Here is an 11,333-nt window from a genome sequence, read left to right as displayed (position 1 = left end):
CCTGGATAAGTACAATACCAACAACTGATGACGAAGTTCGACGCCATCCAGGACAAAGTTTCCAGTTTGATTGGTAAACCATGCTAAACATTGATTCTCTTCACTCTCATGAATAATGGCTCCAGTGTTTAACATTTACTAAATGCACTGGCAGTCCTTGCCCTGATTACTCTTTCAGCCCGTCCAAAAGGCATTTCCTGTACAGGAGAAGGAAAAGGAAAACAGATGCATGGGAACTCCACCTGCTTCCAGGTTACACTCCAAGTACATCTTGACTTGGAAATATATTGCCTTTCTTCCTTGCCATTGGGTACAAATCCTGGAACTCCCTACACAACAGCACTCTGGAAGTACCTTCACCAGAGGAACTATAGCAGTTCAAGAAACCAACTTAACCCCACCCTTCCTCTGAATAATCAAGGAATGGCAAAATATGCTGGCTATGATAGTGAGATTACTCATATTAACAAGCATTACTAATGTGACAACACTTCTGAAAATTCTTATTAAGGAGAATGTGTCCAAACCCTTGATACTCTTATATGTTTCAATAAGACCCCCTCTTCTCCCTCTGGAGTTTAGAAGAATAAGGGGTAAGACATTTAGAATGGCTTAGAATAGACGAGGAAACACTTTTTCACACAGAGAGTTGTGAGTCTGTGGAATTCTCTGACTGCGGTGGAGGCCGGTTCTCTGGATACCTTCAAGAGAGAGCTAGATAGGGCTTTTAAAGATGGGGGATATAGGGAGAAGGCAGGAACGGGGTACCGATTGGGGATGATCAGCCATGACACATTGAATGGCGGTGCTGGCTCGAAGGGCCGAATGGCCTACTCCTGCACCAATTGTCTATTGTTTATTGGCCTGCTACCCATGCCCCTATTTGAACTATAGGATCAATTATCTTATGAAAATGGAATTGCTGATGGTTCTGTGCAAAGTATAAAGTGCTGGAGGAACTCAGCAGGTCAGGCAACATCTGTGGAGAAAATGGACCAACGACCTTTCAGGTGAGGTCTCTTCCTCGGACTGATAGTGGTAGGGGGCAGAAAGCTAGAAAAGAGGGAAGGGAGGTGGACAAAACCTGCCAAGTGATAGGTAGATACAGGTGAGGAGGGTTTGTTTGGCCGATGGGTGGAGTGACCGAAACCTCATCTGTCCATTTTCTCCACAGATGCTGCTTGACCTGCTGAGTTTCTCCAGCAGTTTGTGTTTTGCTCATGATTCAAACATCTGCCGTTCCTTGTGTCTTTATTTTACTGCTGATGTTTATGACCAATTTGTAACCTTTATGTTCATGGACGTTGTAAATTCTTTCACTGCACAAACAAACTAGGTTAGAAATATGCACCCGAGTTCATTTCTTGTAAAATAGAGTTGAAACCAAAGGAATCTGTATCTGGTTAAACTAGACAGTACAGGGAAACTTTTTGACCTGCAGAGCAATTAGCATTCAAACTCAATATACTTAAGGTAAATACCCTTCAGGAAAAGTTAAGTAAATAAAGGATGGAAGAAAAGTAGGGTATGTTTTTTAAAGTTTTAGTTTGAGGGATACAACGCGGAAACAGGCCCTTCGGCCTACCGAGTCTGTGCCGACCAGCGATCCCCGCACACTAACACATACTAGAGACAATTTACAATTATACCAAGCCAATTAACCTACAAATCCCTGTATGTCTTTGGATTGTCGGAGGAAACTGGAGATCTTGGGGATAAGCCACGTAGGTCATGGGGAGAACGTACAAACTCTGAACAGAGACAAGCACCTGTAGTCAGGATCGAAGTTGTAAGGCAGCAACTCTCCCGCTCCACCACCGTGCCACCCTTTTAGGTATGCTTTACTTAAAGTTGACAAAAGCATTGCCAAATTAGGCTAAATGTCCAGCAGTGAGTTTTATGCAGCAGGGGTTCCATTATTTGGAAGAGGTGCTGTGCAGTTTTTCTGGACAGCATTGTATAGGTTGTGTAATGCTAGTCAGTTTCTTAGTGTAACATGCACACTTGAAGCATTCTTTCTCTCAGTGCCCTATTCTCCTTTCATAGCTGGGGTGCAGAGACAGAGCAGGAGCAGCATCTCGGTGATGGTGGTTCATTGTACCAATAGCTGCCTGTGGATAAAGCAGCCAAATACTGCACATGGTTGAGAATCTACAGCTGCTGTTTCTGAGAACTGAATCAATTCCATCATATAATGTTATCTTTGGGCGGTGATGTGGGAAGAACGCCTTTAATTGACAATAACTTTTGGATGCCTTAAATAGAATGCTGATCCTGTAGCTTAAGTTAATTTTTATTCTGTGCAGCAGAGGAGCCCCAGCAGTGCACGTGAAGCTGCAGACCGCAGTGGATGCATTTTGAAGCTGCTGTGTGTGAACAGTCCGTAGATTACTGATAAGTTTCCTGCTGCAGGCTGTCCGTGATTTGTCTGTGGGGATTGGAATTGTTTACACATGCTCCTTTTAGGACTGCAGTGGGAAGCTGCGTTGTTCTCCGGGATGTCAGCAGGAGAGATTGCTGTGACCAGGACCATTCCTGAAGTGTGCTGGGGACTGTATTTCTGTATTGCAGTGCGCTCACCTCTCTAATCAATAGCAAACACAGCATTCTAATACTGTAACTAGGGCAACGGGCACAATTGCCTGCTGATAGGCCAGAATCTGAGGGGAACGCCGGATTGGTGGTTTGCAGAGATGGCCATGAAGAATTGGGTTTTAATGTTGATTTGCTCCAAATAGGGGAGCAGTGGGAAAGCAGGTACATCTCCGAGACTGCACTGCAGCTTGGGTTAGCCGTACTTCATGACTGAAGAGAGAGCAGCCTGTCTAATGATGGATAGGAGCGTGCTGAATAAATAGGCAGACGTGAAGCCACATTAGCTGCCTGTAAGAAATCAGCTGTGGCCGAGACACAATCAAAGCACAGTCCACTGCCGAGACACACTCTCTCACTATAGAAACTGCAGCTTGTCATCTTTTGTGTTGCTGACGGAAAGAAACCTGGAGTTGCGTGCTTGATGTGCCACGCATTTCTGTTGATGATGGGATCAGTAGAAGCCGGCAGCTGATGCAGGGACTGCGAGTACCAGACCTTGGAATGGAAGCACGGATGGAAGAGGAGAGCCGGACATCATCGCAGCATCTCTTTGTCACTGTTGAGGGGACACCAGCATCTCACTCGTGCAATAACATTAAAGAATGGGAAATGGATGCTTTGCAGCAGGTAAGAGCTCTACATTGCTGATGTGCCTGATAGACAGCTCTACGTCACCTTGTTTAATGCAGGGTTTGAACTGAGGGTGACTCACTGTCCCAGCTGCAGGGGACTGCGCAAAGCCTGTCTGACACAGGCATGCCCGGTGCTGGAGGTAAATTCAACTAAAGTGACTGCTTCCTTGTTTCTGCATCACTCAGCAGGAGATGTTTGATGCCCACTATTGGGAAACGTTGCACAACTGTGGGAGTATTTTTACTTTAACATTTAATAATCTTAAAGTGCAGGGGTTTTCCCCCTCACGAAATGTTATGGCTGACTAGTTAAAACTCTAGTATTCCACAAGTACCACAAAATACATTTTCTCAGGTAGATTTCATTTACAAGTGAATTGAAGGATTCTGTGGAACTATGTGAAGTGAATGCTGAACCACCCTGCAGTGTGCCCATGAAGGCACGCCATCATCTTCGACTTAGCACAGAATGGACAGAAACTCAAGATGTTCAATGTATAGATATTAGTCTTCATTCATTCTGCGGCATTGATGGAGGTTTTGCTTTAAAAAAAAATTCTGGCAGTTCCATCTGTCACACTTGAACAGCGACATTTCTTCATCGAAGTATATGGTGCAGCAGTTTTAAAGCACACCATGATCCAACATTGTAGTTTCTGATGTAGTAGTGCATGTCATTGTAAAATGTAATCCTGAAATTGTAGCAGCCACTGCCGCCCAAAACGGGATGAAGGCGAGCTTAAGAAAACCCTTTCACTGTCAAAGATTGGGCCAGAAAAAAAAAAAAGAATGACTTGTGAGATAACACTGCGCAACATGTTAACCAATTGATTAGCTGCATATCACAATGTAGAATATCAAAATAGTACTATCAAGCCATCTGGGTAATCATAAAAGAGTATGTGCAATGTATACCAAATACATTTGGTCACTTACACCTGATGATATTTGGTGGACTCGTAATGATTATATTGCAATGCAATCCTGAGTGGAATTTATCAAGCAACGGCTACAAAGAATATCATTCATTGGGCTTCGATATATTCCTATTTTTGGTAATCGAAGGGCTAAGGAAATAAGGGTCAAAGATATTTATATGGAATTAGATCATCAATCAGCCATCAGAAATAAATTGTCTATTGCTTTGGCTGTGCTTCTGATTCTGCCTTTACACATGTAATTGACAAAAGCACTGATAACAGAAAATTAACTGCACAAAAAATGCTCCCCAACAACCTTGTTGTTATTTGTAATACTTGCTATAGTACATTGGAGCTTCGCTGCAGCATTTCAAGATAGCATATAAACCGCTCGATTATCATGTCCAGATAATCAATTATTCACTGTACTTTACTGACACTTTAATTCTGTGCACTTTACTGACACTATATTTGAACATAATTATATTTAGATATATATATTATCATGTGTCCCCTTGGCTATATGTTCATCCTTTTTGCTTTAATCTTATTTTGATGTATGTGCTCAAATACAACATATGTGTCTCTGCCTTTGGGCAGAAATATTTAGGCTCTGGTTTCAGCCATGCAAAAATGCAGATTGGTGGGTGCCAGACCAGGCCTAATATTTTATCCCTGTTTTAAAACACGCTTGTGACAGTGAAGCTCCATGCCAGTAGTGCAGCACTGTAATTTTCATTCCCTTAGTGTCTGTCCAGTCACATCAGTATTCTCTTGTCATATCTTACAGAGTCTCCTGCCCTTACAGTGCACTGCAGCTGTATGCTTTATTACATACATTATGCAGCTTTTTTAAACAAGGCAATGCTGATGAAATTATAAGTGGTGACGAGCTTTCTCCATGTGTCTGGCCACAGCACTCCCTGGGGAAGTGTTTATACTATATCCGTATCTGCTGAATGAAATGAGGTAAATCGAACTGGCTTAATAGTGCTCCAAGGAAGCATTATGATATAGTTATAAGTCTGAAGGTTTTATTGCTTTTGAAGAGCAGATGTACATGCTTATATCAGGGAATTTGTGTGGGGTTTGCATGTGGCTGGAAGCATTGATGCTGCCAAGGTTCACACATAATCCCTAAGTACATAGTTCACAGCTAGACATGCCTCTGTATCTGCTGGCATTTACTGAAATAATTTCTGAAATATTCTCTTCCTATTTTTGCAACTTCACTTCACCCCTCTAAATCCAACCTTTGTACTGTGTTTTTTCCCCTCTACTCAACGTAGAGGAGTTAAATCACATCTGAGATATCGTTTATTTAAAATAATGGATATTGACAAAGAATTTTAAACCCTGCATTGTACATTTGTAGCACAATCTGTTTACAATATTGTGGATGTAACTTTGATCTCAGGTCACATTTCTTAATGAGCATTGTGTTAGCCAATGTAAAAGAGTAGGAGGCAATGTAAGTAAAAAAAAACATCTATCTGTATATAAGATCTTGTGTTTGCATCTAAACTCTGATTTTTTTTTTGGATCAAATGCCAACTTTTAAATCTATAGTGCATCCTACCTGTGCAAATATCTCAATACACTGCATTTTGCCCACTAATGGAAGTGTTGCCAAATCTTTGCTGGTAGGATAATATAATAATGGCACAAGTTTACTAAGTGCAAACATGAACCCATTTAATCTGACAATGCTTATCCTTCACAAAGATTACTCCCCACTCTACTCTTTCTAATCCTACCACCTTAAAATTGATGATAAATTTTAGTTTTTTGAAAACAGGGCAGTAAATATCTTTTGATGACTGCACAACACCCACTCATGCCTTTGTTACCTCCATACTTGACTATTCTATTGAACTCCTGGCCAGGGTCCAACATTCTATCCTTTGAGAGCTTGAGGTCATAAAAAATTCTGCCAATTTTGTCATAATATGCTCCAAGTTCTATTCACCTGTCACCCTGCATTAAGATTTGAGCAGTGCCTTGGGTTTAAAGTCTTGCACTGCTCCGACCCTCTGCCTTCTTCCAAATTTAATTGTGTATCATTGGAGATATGCCTTCATCTACTAAATTCTTCAGCTTTGAAAGCTCATGGCTGATCTTTTACAGTGTAACTTTCCTACATTAGCCCCACATCCATTGACTCTTTTAATGTTGAAACATCTATCAATCCCCCCCTCGATGATTAAGCCACATCAGTCCTCATGGGAAGTGTATTCCAAAGATTAACATATTTTGGCTGAAGAAATTTATTCTCGCCCCATATGACCAACCCATTGTTTTGAAATTGTGATTCCTTGGTCTTAGACACCCTGCTCAGGGAAAACACCAACTTTGCATCTATCCTGTCAAGTTCCAAATGAATGTTGTACTTTTCAATGAGATCACCTCTTATTTGTCTAAACCTAAGAGAGTAAAGGGCTAATATGTGCAATCTCTTTATATTGTATGAGAAAGCTACCCTTAGAAATCAATCTTGCAAATCTTTAACAATTCCTCTATTGCAAAAATATCCTTCCTTAGGTTGGGAGATCAGATCCACAAATAGTATTTAAGATGCTGGCAGACAAATCATGTTCCAATAAAGGACCCGAGGATCTATATTCCAAAGTTTTGGAAGTGGTGACTGTAGGGATAATGGTCGCTCAGATTCCAACATTCAGTATTTTCTGGAATTGTCTGTAGATTTGAGGTAGCCAATGTAATTCTGCTAATTAAGAAAAGAGGGAGAGAAGAAACAGGAGTTACTGATCTGTTAGCATAATGTCTGTAGTGTGGAAACTGCAGAAGTAAAGATGTTTCATTTCAGTTGTAATGACACATTACAAGAGCGTTGAGTATGGTTTTTGGTGTCCTTACCTATAAAAATATGTAATTGCTTCAGTGGGAGTGCAGTAAAGATTTATTAGACTGGTTTCAGAGAGATGGAGTTGTCATATGGATCCTCACCGGTGTCTCCGCCATCCCGTAGTTCAGCTCTTACTCCCCCTCCCCCCTGATGGAACAAGAATAGAGTTCCCCTAGTTCTCATCTTTCACCACACCAACCTTCACATCCAACACATCATTCTCTGACATTTCCGCCACCTTTAACATGATCCCACCATAGTTACAACTTCCCTTCGCCACCCCTTTCTGCCTTGTGCAGAGACAGCTCCCTCTACACCTTCTTGGTTCATTCATCCCTTCCCACCCAAACCACCCCCTCCACAGTACTTTCCAATGCAACTGCAGAAGATGTAACATTGGTCCTTATACCACCTCCCTCACATCCATCCAGGGACCCCAGCAGTTCTTACAGGTAAGACAAAGGTTCACGTGCACCTCCTCTAACCTTATCTACTGCATCTTGTGATTCCCCATGTGGCATCCTGTACACCAGGAGACCAAGCCTAGGCTTGGTGACTGTTTCGCTGAACACTTGTGCTTGGTCTGCCAGTTGCTAACCATTTTAACACCATTTCCCAATTCCATGCTAACCTTTCTGTCCTGGGCTTCCTCCATTAACAGAGTGAGGCCACATACAAACTGGAGGAACAGCACCTCATATTCCACTTGGGTAGCTTACGACATAATGGCATGAACATTGAATTCTCCAATTTTAGGTATAGAACCTACAACACCCCCAGTTTCTCTTGCCCCTTACTTAGCCCTTCCCGCTCTTTCCTGTGCCCATCCTGGACCAGTACCCATTTCTCCCCTCCCCCACACCTCCCACCTATATTACTTTGTCTGGATTCAGTGTTCACACTTTTATCTTTACCTCACATCTTTTGTCTTTTCATCTCTGGTCATTGTCCAACCATCTGCTTATCAACTTCCCCCTCACCTGTATCCACCTATCACTTGCCACTCTTTGTTCTGCCCTCCTCTCTTCCAGCTTTCTCCTCACCCCCTTCCCCCATCACAATCAGTCTGAAGATGAATCTCAACCTGAAACATCACCTATCCATGTTTTCCAGAGATGCTGCCTAACGTGGTGAGAAACTCCAGCACTTTTTTTTTGTAAACCAGCACCTACATTTCCTTGTTTCTCCAATCTTTTATTCCTAATGGTTTTTCACTGAAAATCTAGCAGGTTATGGGGAGCACGTTTCCCCTAGCTGAGAAGTCTAGTAGCAGGGATTACGGTCATAGAATAAAGGCTACCTTTTGGGTCAGGACTCTTCTAACTAAAGAAACCAGAAGCGCTGTCTGTCCATTTCCCTCCTCAGATGCTGCCTGACCTGCTAAATTCCTCCAGCAGATTGATTTTGCACAAAAATAACTATGTACTATGAAGACATGAGGTAGATTTTGATTCCTGCCATTTTTGATGTGTCTCCAAAATGTGTTTTCATAAAGGCTTGAACCATGAAGTGAATTTTATATTGAACTAGACCAAGTGCAGACCCGTTGGGTCTGTTCCCCCAACGTGCGGTTGTGGGGGGGGAGGCGGCATGCAGCGTCATACACACTAACTATCCCATCCCCCCCCACACACACACACACACGCTAATTACCCCCCTTGATATTATATTAATATTATTAATTTGCTCCTTTTACCCCATAACCACCCTATCTACTGACGCATAGCCCCCAACTTGCAGTCACATCTAGAGAGAGGAGGGGGCGGGGTTAGAGAGTGAGGGAGGGGGGAGAGAGGAGAGAGCGGGAAGAGAGGAGGGGGGAGAGAGGAGAGAGAGGGAGGGAGGAGGGGAGGGGGGGAGAGAGGAGGGGGGGGGGGAGGAGAGGGGGGGGGGGGTGATGGGGAGAGGGGGGAGAGAGAGGAGGGAGAGAGAGAGAGAGAGAAAGGAGAGAGAGACAGGGAGGGAGAGAGAGAGAGAGAGGGGATAGGGAGAGAGAGATGTGGGGAGAGAGAGGAGGGGAGAGAGAGAGAGAGGGTTCCTTTTTACTTCAACCCAAACAACCATTTGCAGGCAGTGCTTTTTTCCTCAACCTAACCATATTTTAATTTTCAAACCAAATTATGGGTACTCACAGCTGCGGAGACATTTGTTCAGTGTTATTCAGAACTCTGATTGAGGCATACCACTTGCAGAGACTGATGATTGAGGCACACCACTTCCTGGTTTTATAGTCCCTCCCCCTCCCTCCAGCAGGGGCATCAGAGAGAATGGGGAATTTTGAAAATTGTGGCGGAGGGGGGCTCTGAGCGAGGTGGCCAAAAATGACGGCCGTAGGTGGCGACGTTCTCTCGGAAATCGCAGCACAGAAGGCCAAAAGCGGTCAAGAACAGAGATTTAGTAATATAGATAATTAAGGTACAAGTAATGCCAGGTATCATAGCATAGAGATACCAGCATATTGTGGAGTTGATTTACAGGGATATGAATGCAACCCTTATATTGTGGTTAACAAAGCTATTGGTGTAGCCAGGTGTTGTAGAGTTGAGCATCAAAATCAGGATCAGCTTTATTATGGATAGTTATTATAGTTATAGGTTTGGAGGCTTGAAATAGGAATCTAGCCAGGCATTGCAGATCTGACAACTGAGGGGCATAATTGTAAAATTAATGGCTGATATGTTAGGATTTCAGGGCAACTCCATTGACATTAATTAACTTTAATCAGTCCCGATTAATTTCTTAAATAATTTTAATTGTTAAATTCTCAAGCAAGAATTTTTTTTTGGGATGATACATCTGATCAAATTTTTAAGTGCATTTCTCTCAAAGGTAGCTAATCGTGTTTTCAATGGATATTGAAATGAGTATTCATTTTCTTCTTTGTTTTAGATTTATGGTTTGAGTTCACATTAACTCTCTACAAAGCTTTCCATTTAGTCTTTTGTTAAACAGCAACTGTGGGTTTCAGCAGGCTGAGTTCCAAGGACAATTTGCACTCTTTCATTTTTTCAAATGGGACATCAAGGTTATTTTGAACATGATCCTGATGTCCTACTTTGGATGCAGCAAAGGTAAAATTACTATACAGGTATTTGAAAACTCAATTGTGTAGACAATTTGTTAAAAATATACATGCCATTGAGGCTGTTAAATTAACTTCCTGCCACTATTACACCAGGCATTTATTCCATTTTCCTGCAATATAATTTGTTGTCTTTGCTTTAAGCTGCTTTGATCTGATAATGTACACTGAGTTCATCTCATGCCCCGCTGCAAGCCTGAACTGTACTGAACAGACTAACCTGTTGCAACATATGGAGCAGCAGAGTGAGGATGTGGTGCAGTTCCACAAGAGCTTGCTACATTGCACAACACCAAAGGAAGAGGGTGAATGTGCCAGGGTTGCATATTAACACAAAACAGTGACTGAACACTACAACAGGTGAGGTGACAGCAGGTTCCGTGCTGCACAGTTAGAATTCCTATTCTTGGGTTCACATTTCTAGTACATGCTTTGTCAGCTCCATAAATGAGTCTCACAGGCGCAAGGGGTAATTTAAATACACCAGCTTCACACCTTGCATGCGAGAAATGTCATCAGATGGGCACGTGAGTCTCTGCACTCTGTATCTACTCTCTAAATCTTCCATCGTAGATTCCATGGAGAATATGTTAAACATAGCAGTTAGAACATAGAAAGGTCAGCACAGGAACAGGTCCTTTGTCCCACAATATCTGTGCCAAATAATGCCAAGATAAACTAATCTCACCAGCCATATTCCTCCATTTCCTCTGCACATCCATGTGCAGGACCACAATCATGTTCTGAATTGAGAGGGTTTAGTAAAAAGGAACCTAAAATAAAAATTAGCACCATTAAGTAGTAATTTTAGAAAGCATTTACTTGCATAAAGGTGAAATCAATTGCTATATCAATACCCTGCCGGTGAAGTTAGGTTTGTCAAAGATTCTGTTACATGAGTGAAAACTGTGGTTAAAGAAACAAGGCAAGAAGTTGGAATTAGGATCTGGATCAACATTGAATTAATTGAATGGCAGAAGAGGCTCTAAGGGTTGAGTGACCATGGGTTCATGGAATGGGCTACCTCCAGATTGTAGTTACATTTCTACAGTGCTTCCCCCAGTCACCATATGCTTTCAACTGAATAATGACATCACTGGCCACTCTTTTTAAGGAGTGTTTGGGATTACCAGCCCACCACTCTTGGTTTCATTAAACATTTGGTGGTCTGGATCACTCTGGGCACGGGTTATAAACTCAGATGAAAGGCTATTTGCCCAATGTTCCTTTGTACAGGG

General features: G+C 42.3%; 1 protein-coding gene across 1 annotated transcript in view; it reads left to right on the top strand.

Moving 5' to 3' along the window:
• The first annotated feature begins 1,481 nt into the window (after nt 1-1,481).
• LOC129710466 (peripheral-type benzodiazepine receptor-associated protein 1-like) overlaps nt 1,482-11,333 on the top strand; it is a 134,259-nt gene continuing 124,407 nt past the window's right edge. The window contains exon 1 of the mRNA XM_055657421.1: nt 1,482-3,222. Within this exon, the coding sequence (XP_055513396.1) occupies nt 3,067-3,222 (156 nt within the window). The 5' untranslated portion in view covers nt 1,482-3,066. The remainder of the gene's footprint in view (nt 3,223-11,333) is intronic.

Source organism: Leucoraja erinacea, chromosome 28 (assembly GCF_028641065.1).
Source record: "Leucoraja erinacea ecotype New England chromosome 28, Leri_hhj_1, whole genome shotgun sequence".
Taxonomy (NCBI): Eukaryota; Metazoa; Chordata; class Chondrichthyes; order Rajiformes; family Rajidae; genus Leucoraja; species Leucoraja erinaceus.
The sequence above is the reverse complement of the archived record's forward strand: the minus strand, read 5'-3'. Positions and strand labels throughout refer to the sequence as shown.